This window comes from Delphinus delphis, chromosome 7 (genome assembly GCF_949987515.2).
Source record: "Delphinus delphis chromosome 7, mDelDel1.2, whole genome shotgun sequence".
NCBI classification, from domain to species: domain Eukaryota; kingdom Metazoa; phylum Chordata; class Mammalia; order Artiodactyla; family Delphinidae; genus Delphinus; species Delphinus delphis.
Window position 1 is genome coordinate 27,051,091 of NC_082689.1, and position 22,292 is coordinate 27,073,382.

The 22,292-nt window shown below is 38.3% G+C and overlaps 1 protein-coding gene across 3 annotated transcripts in view; it reads right to left on the reverse strand.

Moving 5' to 3' along the window:
* Positions 1–22,292, reverse strand: part of UNC80 (unc-80 homolog, NALCN channel complex subunit) — a 247,081-nt gene that overhangs the window by 167,532 nt on the left and 57,257 nt on the right. For 2 of the 3 annotated variants that reach the window (XM_060015561.1, XM_060015560.1), the window contains exons 16-21: positions 20,497–20,645; positions 17,954–18,120; positions 17,096–17,194; positions 12,782–12,996; positions 11,206–11,312; positions 9,520–9,616 (exon numbers count right to left, since the gene is read on the reverse strand). In XM_060015561.1, coding sequence (XP_059871544.1) covers positions 9,520–9,616; positions 11,206–11,312; positions 12,782–12,996; positions 17,096–17,194; positions 17,954–18,120; positions 20,497–20,645 — 834 coding nt within the window. The remainder of the gene's footprint in view (positions 1–9,519; positions 9,617–11,205; positions 11,313–12,781; positions 12,997–17,095; positions 17,195–17,953; positions 18,121–20,496; positions 20,646–22,292) is intronic. The other variant, XM_060015559.1, reaches the window with a different exon arrangement.

Genomic DNA, 22,292 nt, shown 5'->3' on the forward strand with positions numbered 1-22,292 from the left:
CTAGAGACAAATGACAATGAAAACATGACAATCCAAAGCCTGTGGGATGCAGCAAAAGCAGTTCTAAGAGGGAAGTTTATAGCTATACAAGCCTACCTCAAGAAACAAGAAAAATCTCAAGTAAACAATCTAACCTTACAACAAAAGGAACTAGAGAAAGAAGAACAAACAAAACCCAAAGTTAGCAGAAGGAAAGAAATCATAAAGATCAGAGCAGAAATAAATGAAATAGAAACAACGAAAACAGTGGCAAAGATTAATAAAAACAAAAGCTGGTTCATTGAAAGATAAACAAAATTGATAAACCATTAGCCAGACTCATCAAGAAAAAGAGGGAGAGGACTCAAATCAATAAAATTAGAAATGAAAAAGGAGAAGTTACAACAGACACTGCAGAACTACAAAGCATCCTAAGAGACTACTACAAGCAACTCTATGCCAATAAAATGGACAACCTGGAAGAAATGGAAAAGTTCTTAGAAAGGTATAACCTTCCAAGACTGAACCAGGAAGCAATAGAAAATATGAACAGACCAATCACAAGCAATGAAATTGATACTGTGATTAAAAATCTTCCAACAGGGCTCCCCTGGTGGCACAGTGGTTGGGAGTCCGCCTGCCGATGCGGGGCGCGTGGGTTTGTGCCCCAGTCCGGGAGGATCCCACATTCCATGGAGCGGCTGGGCCTGTGAGCCATGGCCACTGAGCCTGCGTGTCTGGAGCCTGTGCTCTGCAGCGGGAGAGGCCATGGCAGTGAGAGGCTCGCTTACTGCAAAAAAAAAAAAAAAAAAAATCTTCCAACAAACAAAAGTCCAGGACCAGATGGCTTCACAGATGAATTCTATCAAACATTTAGAGAAGAGCTAACATCCATCCTTCTCAAACTCTTTCAGAAAACTGCAGAGGAAGGAACACTCCAAAACTCATTCTATGAGACCACCATCACCTTTATACCAAAACCAGACAAAGATACTACAAAAAAAGAAAATTACAGACCAATATCACTGATGAATATAGATGCAAAAATCCTCAACAAAATATTAGCAAATAGAATCCAACAACACATTAAAAGGATCATACACTATGATCAAGTGGGATTTATCCCAGGGATCCAAGGATTCTTCAATATATGCAAATCAATCAATGTGACACACCATATTAAGAAACTGAAGAATAAAAACCATATGATCATCTCAATAGATGCAGAAAAACCTTTTGACAAAATTCAACACCCATTTATGATAAAAACTCTCCAGAAAGTGGGCATAGAGGGAACCTACCTCAGTATAATTAAGGCCATATACGACAAACCCGTAGCAAACATCATTCTCAATGGTGAAAAACTGAAAGCATTTCCTCTAAGATCAGGAATAAGACAAGGATGTCCATTCTCACTGCTATTATTCAACATAGTTTTGGAAGGCCTAGCCTCAGCAATCAGAGAAGAAAAAGAAATAAAAGGAATACAAATTGGAAAAGAAGAAGTAAAACTGTCACTGTTTGCAGATGATATGACACTATACACAGAGAATCCTAAAGATGTCAACAGAAAACTACTAGAGCTAATCAATGAATTTGGTAAAGTTTCAAGATACAAAATTAATGCACAGAAATCTCTTGCATTCCTATATACTAATGACGAAAAATATGAAAGAGAAATTCAGGAAACACTCCCATTTACCACTGCAACAAAAAGAATAAAATACCTAGGAATAAACCTACCAAGGGAGACAAAAGACCTGTATGCAGAAAACTATAAGGCACTGATGAAAGAAATTAAAGATGATACCAACAGATGGAGAGATATACCATGTTATTGGATTGGAAGAATCAATATTGTGAAAATGATTCTACTACCCAAAGCAATCTACAGATTCAATGCAATCCCTATCAAATTACCAATGGCATTTTTTACAGAACTAGAACAAAAAATCTTAAAATTTGTATGGAGACACAAAAGACCCTAAATAGCCAAAGCAGTCTTGAGGGGAAAAAAACGGAGCTGGAGGAATCAGACTGCCTGACTTCAGACTATACTACAAAGCTACAGTAATCAAGACAATATGGTACTGGCACAAAAACAGAGACATAGATCAATGGAACAAGACAGAAAGCCCAGAGGTAAACCCACGCACCTATGGTCAACTAATCTATGACAAAGGAGGCAAGGATATACAATGGAGAAGAGACAGTCTCTTCAATAAGTGATGCTGGGAAAACTGGACAGCTACATGTAAAAGAATGAAATTAGAACACTCCCTAACACCATACACAAGAATAAACACAAAATGGATTAGTGACCTAAATGTAAGACCAGACACTGTAAAACTCTTAGAGGAAAACATAGGAAGCACACTCTTTGACATAAATCATAGCAAGGTCTTTTCTGATCCACCTCCTAGAGTAATGGAAATAAAAACAAAAATAAACAAATGGGACCTAATGAAACTTAAAAACTTTTGCACAGCAAAGGAAACCATAAACAAGATGAAAAGATAACCCTTAGAATGGGAAAAAATATTTACAAATGAATCAATGGACAAAGGATTAATCTCCAAAATATATAAGCAGCTCATGCAGCTCAATATTAAAAAAACAAACAACCCAATCCAAAAATGGGCAGAAGACCTAAATAGACATTTCTCCAAAGAAGATATACAGATCGCCAAGAAGCACATGAAAAGCTGCTCAACATCACTAATTATTAGAGAAATGTAAATCAAAACCACAATGAGGTATCACCTCACACCAGTTAGAATGGGCTTCATCGGAAAATCTACAAACAACAAATGCTGGAGAGGGTGTGGAGAAAAGGGAACCCTCAATGTAAATTGATACAGCCACTATGGAGAACAGTATGGAGGTTCCTTAAAAAACTAAAAATAGAATTACCATATGATCCAGCAATCCCACTACTCGGCCTATACCCAGAGAAAACCAAAATTCAAAAAGACACATGCACCCCAATGTTCATTGCAGCACTGTTTACAATAGCCAGGTCATGGAAGCAACCTAAATGCCCATTGACAGATGAATGGATAAAGAAAATATGGTACATATATACAGTGCAATATTACTCAGCCATAGAAAGGAACGAAACTGGGTCATTTGTTGAGACGTGGATGGATCTAGAGACTGTCATACAGAGTAAAGTAAGTCAGAAAGAGAAAAACAAATATTGTATATTAACGCATATATGTGGAAACTAGAAAAATGGTACAGATGAAACAGTTTGCAGGGCAGAAATTGAGACACAGATGTAGAGAACAAACGTATGGACACCAATGGTGGAAAGCCGCAGGGGTGTGGGGGTGGTGGTGTGAATTGGGTGATTGGGATTGACGTGTATACAGTGATGTGTATAAAATTGATGACTAATAAGAACCTGTTGTATAAAAAAAATAGAGAAAACCTATTTATTAAGTTTATAGACGTGTGTAATTAAAAAAAAAAACACTACTGTTACCTTGGAAAAAAAAAGACTATACATTTTCCTGTAAGCACAGCTTTAGTCACATCCAAGTTTTGGTATGTAATATTTTTATTATCATTCTGTTTAACTTATTTTCTAACTCCAATTGTGATTTGTTTTTTGGGGTGTTACTTAGAAGTAGTGTATTTCATAACTTCTAGTTACTTTTTCGTTACTGATTTGTAGCTTAACTACAAGTCAACAAACACACTTCGTATAATTTTAATACTTTGAAATTTGTTAAAATTTGCCTTATAGCACAATATGGTCAGTTTTAAAAATGTTCCAACTGTGCTTGAAAATAATTTGTAATTTAAAGTTTTGGAGTATAGTGACTATATATCTGCTTGTTGAATCAAATTTGCTGCTTACATTATTTAAGTTTTTTATATCCTTACTAACTTTTTTTTGGGGGGGGTGTCTACTGGTTCTGAAAAGGTATCCTCTATCAGCGAATAACAGCAGTATGCTAAATCTCCTATTATGATATTGAATTTGTCTATTTTTTCCTTGTAGCTCTGTTGCTCTATATAATTTGAAGTTAAGTGCATACAAATTAAAACTTCCTGGTAAATTGAAAAAAATTTATGGCATGGCATGAAAATCATTACCAATTCCTGGTCAACAACTTTTAAAATGTCTCAGCATCATACTGAGATATGTAGGTGTGAAATGGTATGGTGTCTGGAATTTGTTCCATAACACACTAAAAAAAATAAGATGAAGCAAGTTGGAAAATTTTTTTACCATTATTGCAAGTCAGCGATGGATATTTGGTATCCCTTGGGTCCTTTTTACTCTTTGTCTATGTTTGAAATTTTTCATAAGCACAAAAATGGCTCAGGGGCTTCCCTGGTGGCGCAGTGGTTAAGAATCTGCCTGCCACTGCAGGGGACATGGGTTCGAACCCTGGTCCGGGAAGATCCCACATGCCACGGAGAAACTAATCCTCTGTGCCACGACTACTGAGCCTGTGCTCTAGAGCCTGTAAGCCACAGCTACTGAAGCCCGCGCACCTAGAGCCCATGCTCTGCAACAAGAGAAGCCACCACAATGAGAAGCCCACGCACCGCAATGAAGCGTAGCCCCCGCTCGCCACAACTAGAGAAAGCCCATGTGCAGCAACAAAGACCCAACGCAGCCAAAAATGAAATAAACTAAGTAATTAAAAAAAAAAAAGCAAGGTCCTACTCTATAGCCCAGGGAACTATATTCAATATCCTGTGATAAACCCATAATGGAAAAGAATATGGAAAAGAATGTGTATATATGTATAACTGAATTACTTTGCTGTACAGCAGAAATTAACACAATATTGTAAATCAACTGTACTTCAACAAAATAAATTTTTTTAAAAAGGCTCAGATTATAATTAAAATATTATTATCAACATTTTCCATATTTCATTCCTTATGGGTACATTTCCTTTTCAGGTACAAATATTCCATATTGAAAATTCTATATTCAACAACTTCAGTATTTTTTTTCCATTTAGTATAGCATATTTTGTATTAAATGCAAAAGGAAGTAGCACAAGAAGAATCTAAAGGTGGAAAAAATTGAGAAGACAGAATTTCAAATGGTATACAGAAGGTAAAGCTAGAAACTACAAATAAGGAACAAACGTTTCTTGGACAATGCTGTTTCCAGACAGCTGCCTTTCAAAATACTACTCTATTTACTCACTGGACATTACCAAAGCTATCAGAACAGGTAACTCCTGCTATTTTTCCTATCTATATATCACTTTATTAATCATTTATATATAGCCCTTTGATAGATATCCATATCACAGGAAATCTCATCCATTAAAAAAAATTATAACCTTAACAGTACCTAAACTTAAACCTTGAATTTAAGATAGATCCCAAGTAATAGTTTTCTTTTTATTGAATCCAGTTGTTTTATTATTTCATACTATAATTAAGATTTAAGATACATTAAGTGATAACTCTAAAATTTGTAATAGAACTAATATATAAGACAGGATGGATGGCAAAAAAATATTCTTATTTAACCAATTTATTAAAAACAGTTGTCATCATTTTATTAAAGGAAGCATTAAGAATAAGTATCCCACCATTTCTTCCAATATTTTTGACAAACTAATTAATTCTAAAAGAAATGTATTCAATATTACTAAAGAAAGTGTCATTTTGATTGAAAGAACTTCAGAAACAAAACAGTTAAAGAGTATAAATAATTAAGAAAAAAGTGATCAAAACAATCTTTGTCAGCAAGAACCTATTCTGTGAAGAATCATTCACAGAATGATGTACACTTATTACAGGTAAGAAGATCAGCAGACTCCTACGAGCCCAGGACATAAGGATCACGCTGTAAGTAAAAGCTATTTACAATGGAAATTTTCCATTTTATCTATAAAGCATTAATAGATAACAATATATTTACTAACTTTTTGAGCACTTAATATGTGCCAAGTACTATATGAAATATTTTATACTTTATTTAAAAAAATTTTTTGTAACAGTCATGTAAGATAGATCTTTAAAGATAATTAAAGAGAGAGAGAGAGAATGAGAGAGAATAGAGACAGAAAGATAAAGAGAAAAGGGACAGGTTAAGTAGCCTAGTCTAAGTTCATGCAACAGAAAGTGATAAAGTCAGAATTCAAATCCAAATCTAGTGACAACCAGCCTGCACTCTTACCACTCTGCCACACTGTGTCTCTAGAATACCTGAATGTTTATGTTCAAAGAGTTCAGACCTTTACACACTGCTTAAGGGAGTGATTATGTCAGGAAAACTACTGTAATAAATAAATCAACACTGTACATGTTACAAACTGATTGTCAAGTTGTACCCTGCTGACATTTCGTATTGTAATACTGAAAGAAATGTTGAAAAGTAATTTGCCTATAAAAGGTACCTCTTCTATATCAATCTTTTATATAAACTTACTAGAATGTAAAGATGCCTCTTGGCTTCCTTGGCCATGATTAATTTTTTAGTCTCAGTACGTTTTAGTTGCATTTATTTACTATTTTTTAACATTAAATTTACTGAGGTATGATTTACATAGAATGCATTTTTAAAAAGCTGTTAAATCCCAAAGGAGCATTTCAAAATCTAGTATTTCTTTAAGCAGCATTTTCCATACAGTTTATGGCGGAGTTGAGCACAAAGAAGATATTCAGTAAGTTTTGCTGATCAGCTGAAAAAAAAAAACCCATTGCTTTAATGAAATATCTTCCCTCAGATAGAGACATCATGATTTCTAAAACAAAATATTCTTAGTGAATAGAAAAATATAGAAGAAAAAGATAGCTGGTCTGTGAATGTAATTTCAGTTCTGTTAAATGTTCAGCAGATGTGTTTTTCATTTGTTGAATAAATTTTTAGATTGAAAAAATTCTATCGCCTATTGCATTTTATCTTAGCTCAGTGAAGTTCAGGTACTACATTGAAATTGAGGGTAAGAACGTTTCATATTTGCTTTCTTTAACAACTTTAAAGAAAGAAACAGAAAATATGCAATTAAATGAAAATAATTTAAATGAGAAGGAAAAAAGACAATGCATCTATAATGGATGGATGGGGATTTATTCACAGATTGCAAAGCAAAAAAGAAAGAAAGAAATAAGCAAAAGCAGGCTTAAAGTTAGAAAGATGTTCACAGGCCAAGTATGGTAGTTGTTGCAAAATACAATGTTCTTAGATTAGCAGATAATGTTCTTTTGGTTTTTTAGAATAGCTGGAGATACCTGTCTTTTGCGAGAGATTCTGAAAGAGTTAACTCACAGAATACCTTTTATAATTTTTAACAAGCCAGAGATCGTGGATAAAGAATGATGATGTACAAGCCATCTTCTTTTGCCAGTCCAAAGCACATAAAATATTCCAAAATCAGTCCCAGATTTTATCGTTTTGTCTTCTAGACACACAGGAAGAGACTGTCTGTATTACAGGTACTGTTGACACAAACTCATCCTAGACTCAGGCTGTATGAATATTCTGTATCAGGTCTTTTCTATTTGTGAATGGAATATAAAAACTATGTGAAACAATAGCTGAAATCTGTAAGAATAGTGGATGAGGAAAACTCAAAATCCAGAATGTTATGAAACAATAACGATAACATATTTGGAACAAGAGTAAGAGTAAAAATATTGACCTATTACTTGAAGAAGGGAGTGTAAGGAAATCAAAGGAGGGTAAACAACTCAATTATGCTTTCATCCTTTCTACTAAGGACAAAAATTCACAGATGGGAAAGTACAGAAAAGCTTCATTAAAAAGGCACCAAATGTGAAAGACCCTAGTTTCTGAGTTTAAGCCTCAGTTCCATCAAATTACCCTCCAGTGCATAGAAATGACCTGGAGATGCAATCACAGTACTAGTCAAATGACATCCAGCTAACACAGCACATACCTAGAGAACGTACTTTAGTTCCACACTTCATTCTCAAAGAACCACCGCAAAAATGTCTTTATAACACCGACAGTTTTGAACACTAGATATATCTCTAAAATATCATGAGTGGTAAGAGTACAAGAGGATTGAAAATGACAAAGATCCCAATTATTAGGAAGATTCTTGAAACCATAGACTAATAAGCCTGATGTGTGTCCTAGCCAAATTCTGTAAGAGAGAATTGGATAGGCAGGAACACTAAAAAAAACAACAACACAGAAGTAATCATAGACACCACTGTAGTTTACTGAAGAAGACAGCGTGTTGAACTGTTACATTCCTCCTTTCGACAAAGTTATAAAGATATCAGTGAGATAATGTTTTAGTAAAGTCTAATGATGTTTTTTGCATAAAGTAGGAAAGTGCTTGCTGATCACTAGTAAATTAAATGTATGGTTGGCTGAAAAACTGTACCCACAAATTGTTAATCAATAAAAGTCAACTACATGTGCTCTAGGAGCTATTTCTTTGTATTTGTCCTGCTTTGTGAGAATATCAACAACTTGGATGAAAACAGGGAAATGTATATGTCTCTCATGATGGATTTTTATAGCACAACTGTAGAGAAGAAAAGATTCAGAATTCCTGGACAAGTGACTTAACTACCCCCCACGTTAATGAAACAATACATTTTATTTATTTTGAGATGAAGAATGAATAAGGGCTACAACAAAGTAATGCATGATATTTGTTCATGAGAAGGACAGGTGGCAAAAGTTAATCCAAAATTCAATACAGACCAACTCTGTGATGTGAAAACAGATAATGCAGTCTTAAATTGTGTTCATCCACTGGCTGTATCCCTGGGAGCTTAACAGTTACACTATCTATTACACTGATTAAAGTCAAATATAGTGCATTGCATTCCATCTGAAGCACCATATTCTGTAAAGCACATCATCTAATTAGAATACATAGTAAAATGGAATCAGGTTGGTGATGGATCTAGAGACTCTCCTATGTAAGGAAAACAAAAGGAATCAACAATATTTAATGAGCAGAAGTGAGATCAAAAGAGAGAACATGAAATAGATAATAGGTGAAACTGGCATTATGTGGGTATGAGTGTGCGTGTGTGTGTGGCTACAGATATCATGACTAGGACTAGTGAGTCAAATTTATGGATAAGTATATTTTCAGCACATAAGCAAAGACTTTCTCACAATGAAAGCTGTCTAGTTCTAGAACAGGTTGCTTTGTAAAGTAATAAACTTGCCCTCGGTGGAAGTGTTCAGAGGGTGGCCGGCCACCCGTCTGGGATATAATGTGCAGAATTCCTAAGTAGATAGGTGGGTGGATAAAAGGATACCCGGAGTTTTTTTTAGAACTCTCAGATTTTAATAAGGGACAGAACAGCAGAAGAAAAGTCTGTGTCTTATTCTTTGCACACCCAGGGCCCACTAGGGAATGAGGAACATGGTAGGACTTCCATAAATGTTGCACCAAATTGATAATAAATAGAGAAGCTATAAATAGTAGTACAAACAAAACACATACGAGAAAGAAATGAATAAGAAATCAAAGGAAATAGAAAGTAGATCATTTTATCTAATCAAATGTTTGTTCTGTGTAATGAAAGTTGCATGTAATTCTTAGGCCAAGTGACATTTACCAAGACGCTTGAAGAAATTCTCCTCTTCGTCTCTCCCGTTTTCCATTCCACTCCCTGGTCCACCTTCAGAAAGCTTTACAGCACTGGTGAATTTGACCTGAGAAAAAAAAGGACGGTAGTCAGATAACTCAATTCAGAGGAAATTCTTTGTGTTTATACTAACCTTTACCTTGAAAAATAAGTTGTTTAGAATATAAAGGTCACTTCATTTCTTTTGGCTTCCACATCTGGTTAGCTAGTCTGTATAGTTTATTCCCATGTGCCAAAAAAGACATCACTTATAACTATAATTTGAGAGTCATGGTCATAGATTGAAAGTAAAATAATCAGGCACTATGAAAATAATTTAGTGAGCAATTGAGATATTCTTAGAGTTTAATTCTGATAAAGTCCAAACTCAAATTTATGAACAAGTCATATTCATCCTTTACAAACAACACCACAACTGAGAATCAGATGAAAGTAAAAGATAGCCAAATAGAAGATTTCAAATCTCTATGAAAGAACCAGTATAAATGAATGTATAATGTGTATTATAATGTGTATAATGTGTATTATAATGTGTATTGTAATGTGTATAACTAAAGTGCAGTAACATGTTTTTTTCCTAACACTTAAAATGTGTTTGTTTACAGCAAAGCAAGGAAGCTATGGACCTCACAGACCCTCAAATACTTGGCCAAATTTTAGTAAAAAGAATATGAAGGAGGAATTATAAATATATCTTCTAAATGCCTTATAAGGTTGCTATAATCTTTTTATAACTCCAAAATATTACTTTAAAAAGAGATAGAAGAAAACTGGTTTTAGTGAGATTCAAAGAAGAAAGAGTATAAGCAAATAATTTGTATATAAAGAAATGTAACTCCTATTACATGCTGAAAATTACAGCAACCAGGCCATGAATCAGCCACAGGGAAAACTCTTATCAGAAATGGATTTCACTAAGACTCACGACCTTTTCCAAACTGCATGCTACTACAATGCTCAACAGAAGAAGCACTTAGTGGGAAAAATCATCCTGAGCTTCTTAATCCTTTTCAAAGGGGAGAAAGGTTCAGATGGTAGGAAAAGTAGGGAAGGAAAATATATGGTGTGTGTGTGTGTGTGTGTGTGTGTGTAAAATAAATCACTATACAATTATGTGTCCTTGGATAGGAGCTTGAGATGTTAGGATTTCATACATGTATTAAAAGTAGCTGGGGGCTTCCCTGGTGGCGCAGTGGTTGAGAATCCGCCTGCCGATGCAGGGGACGCCGGTTCGTGCCCCGGTCTGGGAAGATCCCACATGCTGCGGAGCGGCTGGGCCCGTGAGCCATGGCCGCTGAGCCTGCGCGTCCAGAGCCTGTGCTCTGCAATGGGAGAGGCCACAACAGTGAAAGGCCCACGTACCGCCAAGAAAACAAAAGAAAAAAAGTAGCTGGGAATTAATACCTATATACCTCTCTATATCTGCATTACAATTTTATTCATAGTTTTTTGTCACTTTTTTCCTTTCTATGATTGCCTCATACTAAGACATCTTAGTTTCCATAGTTCACTTAAGTTTCCAAAACTTACTTACCTTGAAGAGAATTTCTTCAGCTCCTCCTTATTTGGCCCCTCCAGGTGTTTAGCAGTTCCCAGCCCTGACATTTTTCTATCAGTGACTCCAACATTCTCTTACATAAGTAATGTCCTGTTTACCTTGGAGCTTTGCCTGATGAAAGAGAGGCGGTCCACAGAGCTGATGTCCAGGAGGTCCTCCACACCATCTGCCAGGCCTGAGAGGGAGGATCGTTTCAGCCAGTTTCCTAGTTAATAATTCAAAAAAAATTAGACCATTATAGCATTTTCTCCCAGATGGATTAAATAAAAAAGTTGGCATGTGCCCAACAAGCAATGAAAGTTACATGACTTGATGTAAATAAAAGTGAAAACAAATTGTCTTCGAAATGTACATGCTTTGAATAAAAACATTCAGTGTTGGACTATAAAATTACATGACTAAATCAGAACAAAAAGAACCCAGGCCTCTTGCATGATTAAAACCGTAATCCATACAGTTCTCTTTGACAACTTTCACATCTTCCATTAAGTCCTGTTGATTTTACCTCCTAAGTATCTTTCAAATATATCTACTTCTCTCCATCTACACGGTCACCACCCAGTCCAACCTACCATTACTTATACCTGGAGCACAAGGGCAGCTTTCTATCTGGTCCCCCATATCCACTCATGCTCCTCCCTCCAATGTGTTTTCCATGCAGTGATCTTTTAGAAAAAAAGTTTACCTGCTCATGTTATCCCCCTGTTCAACATCCCACCTCGGCTCTGTAGGGCTGTAGGATGAAGAGACAACCTGACCTGCAAGGCCCACATGCTCTGGTCCCTATGGCTTCACCATAGTCATGCAGCCACTCTTGTCTCAGTTCTTCCATGTCCCTCCCTCCTAATACCTTTGCACATTGTACTGCTACCACCTGGAATGCTCTCCTTCCTCCTTCTCCCAAGTACCCTGCAGATCTTAATCTCTCTTCCTTCAGGAAGCCTTCCCTGATTCCTGCCTCTCCTCCCCCTCATTTAGGTTAGGTCTCATCCTTGCATGCTTTTAGGGCACTACATATACTTCCCTCATAAAATTGATAGTTTGGGGACTTCCCTGGTGGCACAGTGGTTAAAGAATCGTCTGCCAGTGCAGGGGACACAGGTTCAATCCCTGGCCTAGGAAGATCCCACATGCCGCAGAGCAACTAAGCCCATGCGCCGCAACCACTAAGCCTGTGCTGTAGGGCCCAGTGCCACAACTACTGAGCCCGCATGCTGCAACTACTGAAGCCCATGCGCCTAGAGCCCATGCTCCACAACAGGAGAAGCCACCGCAGTGAGAAGCCTGAGCACTGCAACGAAGACCCAATGCAACCAAAAAAAAAAATTCGTAGTTTGCAACTCTATTTAGTTGTATGATTATCTGCTTTAGTGATTGTCACCCCTAATAGATTGTAAATTCAGCAAAGTCAGGCATTGTGAAATTCTGCTCACCATTTAATCCCTGAATCCTAGCACAGTGTTTGCACACCATAGAAGCTCATAGGAAAGGTTTGAGAAATATCTGCTGAAAAAAATGAATGAATGAATGAGTAAATGAAGGAGTCAGCCTAGGCTTTGTGACTTGAAAGCTTTCCCTTTCTCGACCTTCCCACAAGTTGCTCTGTTTTGATTGTGAGTTGGTTTGAGGACATGGCAGGGAATAAGAGAATCCGTAAGATAAATACAGACATACTTTTACCTATGGGGAGTTTAAGCTTCTTTCGGAGGGAAATTCTACGTGACCGAGAGCGGGTGCGCCGGTCAGAGGTGGTCCCCGAGTGAGCAGTGGTGCATTCTGAAGTGTCCTGCTCAGACTGGCTGCTGGTGTCACTCGCCGCACTCTGGGATTTGAACATCTTGCGCCAGAAATCTTTCCGCCCCATGTTGCCCCCTTGCATTTGTTCATCGCTGAAAGCAAGCAGAGAAGAGGGTTAAAAGTCTGAACACATGTGAAATTCTCTTACATTTCTTTCAACCTTCTGCCAATGACACTGTGGCAAATCGTGCAGGATGATCTTTGATGGGCCGGGATTTAGGAAGAGGCAGAGTGGGAGTGGAAGGAAGGAGATCAAGCTTGACTCTCTGAGCTCTTCTTGATAATAGCCATGTCTCAGCTGTCAAGTTGAGGAAATCATTTTTTTCAGCCATGATATAAGACTAAATATTACTGCAGGTAATCGTCTGCGAGTGTGAGTCATAAAAGCTGAAGCACTTACAGTGTCAGTAAATATTTAACTTTTTATATTTTTAAGTTCCCTGGGGGTGTGCAGTACCGTATCTTATTCCCCACCCCTACCCCAGGACAGTATAATTCTTGGCCCTAAATAAACTCACAAAAATACTTGAACGAATGAATAAGTAAAATGCAATCAGCACACCCAGGGGATGCATCATCCCACAATTTTTCAGTAAGTAATTTTCATAGTGCCTGATTATTTAGCTTTCTTAAGTCAAAGAAACTTAAGGTTTAAAAGTAAAAAAGGGCTTCCCTGGTGGCACAGTGATTGGGAGTCCGCCTGCTGATGCAGGGGACATGGGTTCGTGCCCCGGTCCGGGAAGATCCCACATACCACAGAGCGGCTGGGCCCGTGAACCATGGACACTGAGCCTGCGCGTCTGGAGCCTGTGCTCCGCAACGGGAGAGGCCACAACAGTGAGAGGCCCGCGTACCGAAAAAAAAAAAAAAAGTAAAACAAAAAATTAGCCTGACTCAATAAGACAAATGGGAACATCTCCAAAGGGATTTTTCACTAGGGCATTCCACAAGAGGAAAAAGACAAGTGGCCAATGGTATGCAGAGTTTAATCTCACTAGGAATTTTAAAAAAAAGGCCAGTTGAAATGAGATCCCTATTTTCACTCATTAAATAGGCAAAGATTAAGGTGGGGTGGGCTGGGAGGGGAAGAAAGCAATGATACTATCACACTGCCATGATGAGAGAATGAGTCAACTTTTCTAGAGGGTAATTTTGTAAGATGTTATCCAAAGGCTATGTCTACACCCATGACAAAGAACTTCAATTTCCAGGAAGTTATCCCAAGGAAATGATGGGACAATATACTAAGATGTAGATACTAAGTATCTACTTAGTAGCTAAGATGTAGATACTAAGAAGGTCAAATGCTCACTGAGGCTTCTGGGTCAATGTTAAAAATTGGAAATAATCTAAATGTTTACCTCTAGGGAAACAGCTGAATAAATTATGCGACTTCCATATGATGGCATCCTCTGTAGTCATTAAAATCCTATTTTCAGAAGACTAGTGATATGGGGAATGTTGATGATACATTGCAAAGTTAAAAGGCACTGATAAAATGGATTAAGCAGGATATCACCAGGTTAATAAAAAAAGTACACGTGTATGTGTCTTTGTGTAAGCTCATGTGTACACATGCTCAAACATGTACCCAACATAATACACCAAAAGTTTACTGTGGTTATTTCTAATTGAAGGTATTTAAACATTTTTTTTCTCTATGCTTTTCTGTGTTTTCCACATTTGGCAACTTGAAGAACACGTATTATTATACTTTAGTAATTTGGAAAGAAAAGGTTATGGAGAATACTCTAGTAACATGTGATGAAATTTTTTTGAGGGGGGTTTGGGCAATGGTCTGTTTATAAGCTTTGGGGTTAAATCTGGGATCTACCTAAAATCTGACAGTACTGTGTAAAGCAGTCATTTTCTTGGGATATTTACACGGGGATGCAGATTTTTTATCTCAAAATCTCATTAGAGTACTAAATACCTTTAATTATTATTTTAACTCAGGACATTCTGTTTATCAAATATGGTGTGAATTTAAATCAGTGTTTTAGAATTTGACTTCCTTGTTATTTTTATCAAACAATCACAGTGCTTGAAGCATTTCTTACCTTTGGGAAACGTGCAACACAGTGATGAGTATATGACTACGTGGCCTGAGTGGGGAAATATCCAGGGAGACTATAATTGATCAGCTTTACAATAAGCTGTCCAATGCGTGTGTATCAATCATGAGTTTCAGAGATGTGGGCATATAAAACTGCTTTTAATATTACTCAGTTAATGTGATTTTTATTTAAAAGGGAAAAAGGAGAAGCACAGGGTATGAGGGGCGTAGGGGGAAGAGAAAGTTCTCTGTCTTCTGGCAGAGAAGCCATAATCACCCACCCACCTTTCTCCAGTGCTAAACAGAGGACATGTGCTGTGCTCATCTCCTGGGCCCACTTGGACCAGGGAAAAGTCCCATGTTTGACATTCTATGACATCCCTCCAAGTGGAAATTTTTATGTAGAGGCATATTAATACATGTATCTTCATTCAAGGGAAAGAACAGACCTGTGCTAAATGCTGAGAAATCAGGTGGTGTTTACAGAACACTACAGAGAAAGAATCTTTTGCAATCTAGAAAACTAAATCACCTAGCAAGGTAGACAGTTTTATGTTTAAATCTAGTTTACCTATTAAATCATTCTTATTATTCAGATTAGCTTAACAGTTATTAGTGTTATTTTGGGAAAAGTCCTCTCTCCTTTTTTGGACAGATTCTGTATGTAAGGACTTTTAACTAGTCTTGTGGTTGGCTATTCAGCTACAGACAGACCTTTGCCTTTCACATTAATTTTTTTTCCCTTAGAGCTTATGTTTGGATTTTTGCTATGTCCTTAAAGATGTCCTGAAAGGAAAAACTAAACCTCGGTTTTGAGAATGGAAATTAAAGGAGACAAAGGCTACATGGTAATTTGGCAAGTCTATTGTTTCATTGACTGTCATTCATTCATTCTTAAAATTAAGTGCCTACCATGGGCCAAGCCCCGTCTAGGCATTGGGTCTGTAATGGTAAGTAAAAACTCATGAGGTCCCTGCACCCATGGGGTTGATTTACCTTCTCCTTACTTTTCTCCACCCATTTTAGGGGCAGTTTCTAAGAGTTTGAAGGCCTACAAAAACTGCAGGCTTTTTGTTCCTTAAAGGTTTTGTTTGTTTGTTGTGGATTACCAGGTCCTATTTCATGACAGTGATTTCCTTGACTATAGAGAGGGCATATTATAAAATCTGGACTATCCTGCAGAATTTCTGGAAGGATAATCATTTAATACTAAATCAGGGTTTAGGGAAGTAGAATGGTATACCTAAAATGATGATATTTTAAATATTGATCACACCACTTGTGGGTAAATAGGTCTCAAAAGAAGAATGAATACAGGTGAGCCTTGCATAGAACTAGACTGTATATTTGGTGTCTACAGTAATCCTCACATTTTCTGAGGGCACTATTTTCATGATGCTTTTGATTTTGTTATTATGAAAAGTAGAGGGCTTCCCTGGTGGCGCAGTGGTTGAGAGTCCGCCTGCCAATGCAGGGGACACGGGTTCGTGCCCCGGTCCGGGAAGATCCCACATGCCGCGGAGCGGCTGGGCCCGTGAGCCATGGCCGCTAAGCCTGCGCATCTGGAGCCTGTGCTCCGCAGCGGGAGAGGCCACAGCAGTGAGAGGCCCGCGTACCGCAAAAAAAAAAAAAAAAAGAAAAGAAAAGTAGAGATAAACTGACATCAGAGGGCATTGGAAAGGATCTCAGGAGAGAACCAAGGTGAAAAGGAGAAGAGTCGATGTTTCAGCTAACGCTGGACAGGGGAGTAGATTATCTTACTTATTTTTGGAAAAGCTTCATTGATGACATTGACAGTCGTAAGTGATTTTAAGCAAGAAAGTGGATGCCATCCCCAGCCCACCTGATACACATGCTATTTTTCAAGATTAATCTGTAGGATTGTGCATGAAAGGCAGAAGTGGGGTAGAGACTGGCAATGGGAAAGGCAGTGAGGGAGGCTTCCTGGAAGCACGAGGTTGGTTATTTGTGATTTGGGCCCGTAGAGATTAGTGGCTTTGGGAGTGAAAAATAAAGGGCAGAAGGAGAAGTTCAACAGAAATGAAAAACAAACAAACAGCAACTTGGAAAACAGAATTTCTTCCAGTGGGAAGTGCTCAATCCACTCCATGGGAGACAAAACCAACGCTACTTACTGCTCTGGAGTCTGTGAGGGGCGACCGGACATGAAGCTGCGACATTCCTCAGGTGCAGAGGTCACCTGGCCTTTATCCACAATGCTTCCTGCCTCTGACCTGTGCAAGTGGTACATTCCACCAATCACAACATAGCAGGACACCACCTCCCAATACTTCATATACTTCATAAAGCAAAACACTTTGTTATAGACAACTTAAATGCCCTGCAAACCCTATACCATCATGAGTCTATGTCGGTATGGAACATATCCTACCATTTGAGTCATGACCTAGCTACCTTATTGCCTAAGGATACCACCATCATTGCAGACAGAGCCATTAACTACTGGCAGGATTTTAAGATTAGGTATTTCTTTTAATCTTTGTAAGTGGCAATTCTTATATAATAGGCATACAATAAATTCGTATTTATTAGAAGAAAAAATAATTGGGCATTGCTCAGCAATTTTTCTTTTGCCATGTTAAAAATATTAGTTGCTGAACAGGATGACACGGTATCAGTAATTGCTTTTCCTTTCTGGATAAGAATGTAAGTTAGCTATAGAAGGGACCAAAACACAGATAACATTTTACCACGTAATTAAGAGCTATGAAGTGTGGTTCAAGTGTATGAAAGTTTGGGATCAACTGAGCTCTGATTCATACAAAGGCAGCATTTATTTGACAGTAAACTCATTCCTTTTCTAATCTGTTGCTGGGCCACCACCAGTGATATCACTCGTACAAAAAATTATAGTTCCCCCATCCCTGTACTGGAGTTACACACCACGTAGGAACCACACGGACAGTACAACAGAAGATTATATTCTACAGACATAGGCAAACCCTCATATTCAGAGAGCTCAAGCTTCCAACCTTTTACCACCTCCAGGCTTAGATTCTGGTTCATTTTCCTCCACCTTTTTCCCTGGTGCCAACTTCTCAGCACTATCAAGCAAAGCACTGAGGGCCACTCTCCTGAAGACATTCCCATGGGCCTCTTTGATAAACTGGACCAGCTGACGGATGTCACAATACAGCCCCTGTTTGGAGGCCAGAAAGAAAGTGCGGGGAAAGATAGCTGTGATTGAATAGTGTCCACAGAAAGAGGGGTAGAAGGTAATTCCTTGGATCTAGATGAGCATTGGAATCATAAGAAGAAAACATATTACTACAGTGAAACCAACGGTATCCTGTCCCTCCATTGTTCCTATGGTACCATTACCAAGAACCTTGCCCATCATCCTTAGTATGAAAAAAGATGGTTACCATGCTTCATATTCAGAAAGTTGGCTGTATCATTAGAAAGACATCAATTTACACTTTTAACCACTGGATTCCCAAGCTTTTAATTTTCTCTCTTAATTGTGACTTCTGAAGAGATGCCTGCAAAAAAAAGGCAATCAGAATTTTGTCTAGACTAGAGATTTCAGTCTCTGTTCAGCTTCTCCAAAGTTTCTGCATCACTGTGATAAAATATGCTAAGTCCTCTAGATACTTCCAACAGAGCCTGATATTCAAGGATGATCCATTTTGCTTCACAGATTTAACAAATAATATGTATGTTGTCACCCATTTGAACATGAGCTTGACTATGGACTTAAGATGATACAGGGCTGTTAAAACCAACATATTAGTGATTCAACTTTTAATGCAGGACTTTTATTTTAAAGATATTAAGCTTTGCATTCAGCATTTCCCCCACTCTCTTCTCTCTTTAAGAAGGTAGTTATTGGGCTTCCCTGGTGGCGCAGTGGTTGAGAGTCCGCCTGCCGATGCAGGGGACACGGGTTCATGCCCCGGTCCGGGAAGATCCCACAAGATCCCACGTGCGGCGGAGCGGCTGGGCCCATGAGCTATGGCCGCTGAGCCTGCGCGTCTGGAGCCTGTGCTCCGCAACGGGAGAGGACACAACAGTGAGAGGCCCGCGTACCGCAAAAAAAAAAAAAAGGTAGTTACTTATATTCTTTGTCTTAGGAAAAGTTCATGACAAAGCAGAACAGAGAAGCCTACAAAACACTTATCTTATAACCCTTTTGGGTTTCAGAACCTAAGACCACTGGGACAATTATGCCTATGATGTTTAGAAAAGCAGAAGGAAGAACTACTAAGGAAAACATAGAATGTCCTTTGGATCCTGTGGGCAGCAAGGCCCTATGTTCTCACTCTGCAATTTGGTGGCTCCTCCATGGAAGGCAAGGCCCCAGAAAGCAAGGGTTCCAAACTCACCAGAGAGCCCATCCCTAAGCAGCAGAGAGTACTACGTGAACTAATAAGCATGACTGATTGAAACCAACGGAGCCTCACCAGGCGTTGGGTCCTACCTAAGACTTGGGGATCTCTGCACTACTCTGTGAGGTGGGGAGACCCATGAATGACTGAGGTTCAACTTCCAGCCATTCTGGTGGAATGGGGGTCCAAAGCCAAACTTAAGTTGATTTAAAGAAAATTAAGAAATATAGTATCTCTTCTATACACGAGTTTGTAGGTTAAGACTTATAAGAGCTTGCATATACTATAATCAACTTGTCAAATTACTTCTTGCCATGACCAAACTGAAGGCATGGATGGTACCCAAGTTATTCACAAACTCCAAGAACCTTGCTAGGATGGTTTCAACAATCAGCAAAATTAAATTCCTTTTCATTTGGGGTTTTGTTCTGTTTATCTCAAGTTAAGTGAATACATAGTTTCAGTGGTTTAGAGTAGCTTAAGACCATTTCTTTGATTTAAGTAGATTAGCAGATAGTGTCCATATGTGTAAATGGGCTGATTTCTGCATAGGAGTCATTGTATCTAACAGATCGGTAAGACAGAGAAATGTTTCTTTATTCCTCGGAGAGACCTGAATTCATCTAGTCATATCAGATGTCTCAGTCTTCATCCACATTTTACTATCCCAAACCACAATCTCCTTAGTAGCAATTAAACGCTAACCTTTTATAGCCTGGCTCTCTGTACCTGTGGCTTCAGTGGTTTAATTAACAGTCTTTGTCTTTTTGAAGAGTAGCTAAAAGATTACAGTGTTCGATAAAAGAAGGCAAAACCCATTTCAGCAGCATATTTGCATTAATTTTTAAAGTAAGCATGGTTTCAAACAAAAGCTTGGTATAACTTTCTTTAATATTTCATGAGCCAACACGCTGGGCTCTAGCACCTTCTCTCTGAAGGGCTCTTAAGTACCTAGCAACGATCTCAGCAACTACCACAGAACCTCTGAGATGGAAGAGATAATCCACTTTGCAGGTAGGATAACAAGTAACGGAGAAGAAATGTGTTGCTGAGTTTCTACTGAGAGTTACTGGTGACACTGAGAAAATAGATATTTTAACTTTAAAAGTTTTAGACTTCACTTCTCTTTCTCAAGGCCACGGCACGAGACTGAGAACTCCTGTGGGAAGAAGAGGTGAGCTTCTCACCAGATTCTCAGGGCTGTGCAATTCATGCGTAGTTGAAGCGCAGCGTGTGATGAGGGATTTAAACATGGCGCTGACGATGACGCCTTCCACATTTTGGGCTGTGGATTTGTTGTCCACCGTAGTGAAGTTATTTCCAAACCCAGCCTTGTCTGGAATGCAAAGGCACCAATTAAAGGCAGTGTTTCCATTCAGCTACATAGTTTAAAGAAGTAATGAAGTACTCCAGGAGTTACCGAAGGGCTACACAAAATACAGAAACAGAGGACTGAGGATACTCCCAGTTTGATCATCTCTATGAGGACTTAAAGATAAACAACTCATAGTCTCCTTCAGAGTCTTTACTATGACACATTCCACCACTTTGAGAAATGTTTTAATTGATAACTCTTAGCAACAAAAAGAGGATCAACTGTTGACCCTATGAAAGTCTTTTAAACCTAAGTAGTTTTTAAATAGGTGATCACGTAAAAAAATATATGATTTACTGAATGGTCCCTCAGTGGAGACAGACTTAATTTGATTTGGTTTTTTTGGTGGTGAAGAAGGCTGGCTTCTCACTGGAAACTGTTCAGTCTGTGAGAAGCGGAGTGAGGTTGGGCTGACCAGGGGAGCCGGCAGGGGGAGAAGAGGGGGGACAGGGCCCTGCAGAGGAATTCATGCCAGCACTGGAAACAGAAAAGACTGAGTCTGGCCAAGAGCTGCACAAGGCTTCTAGCAGCTTCTAGGGAGTCCAGAGACTCCACAGCCACATGAATTGGAAAAATCTACCACCTCCCTCGGATCCGCCTCCTTATAACTCATTCACACATGAAACGCCAGTGAACTGAGGCCATCACCCTATGTGGCATTTTAGGCCACTTTTTCACATTTCCATGGACACGTTCTGTGGCCTTGCCAGGGTATTCCTCATAGCTTGCGAGCCACCTGTGGACTGTAGGGGCAGGATATGTGCAGCTCCAAGGCTGGTCAGATAGGGATGTGTGTCTCTGGCTGGCTGATTCATCGTGAGCCACTTTAAGGTCTCAAGAATTCCAAAGGGAATTCATCACTTTAAAGGAACAGACCTTATTACCAACCTCTCACTGTCTGTGTCAATGGGCCGCGGATTCTCTTTAGATTTTACATTACAGAAAGAAATGTTTTAGTCCATTCTTATAGTTTCTATCTCAAATAGGTTAAAAAGGAGGAAAAAAAAAGTTTGTAATCAAGAATTTCTCTTGCAGTACCTCAACTACAATTCTCACTTCATTGATTTATAAATTTGTTGTGTGCTTGGCTTAAAATAATTTCAATAACATAGATTATTTCAGGGATTCTATAGGGAACAATATTTTCCTTTAATGTGAAAAACCAAACAATAAAGCCTGGGGTACAAACAGAAAAACTGTTTCTAAATCCATCACAAATAAAAGGGGGAGTGGCATGAATTGGGGGGTTGGGATTGACATAGACACACTACTATGTATAAAATAGATAACTAATGAGAACCTACTGTCTAGCACAGTGAACTCTACTCAGTGCTCTGTGGTGACCTAACTGGGAAAGAAATCCAAAAAAGAGAGAATATCTGTATACATATAGCTGATTCACTTTGCTGTACAGTGGAAATTAATACAACATTGTAAAGCAACTATACTCCAATAAAAATTAAAAAGAAAAAAAGATTATGAAAGCAGGAAAAATAAATAAATCCATCAAATATAGCTCCATTATAAATTAATCAACCACTATCACACATATACTATATAAAAAATAACAGCCTATACTAAGAAGTTATTTCTTCCCAGACTCTAATT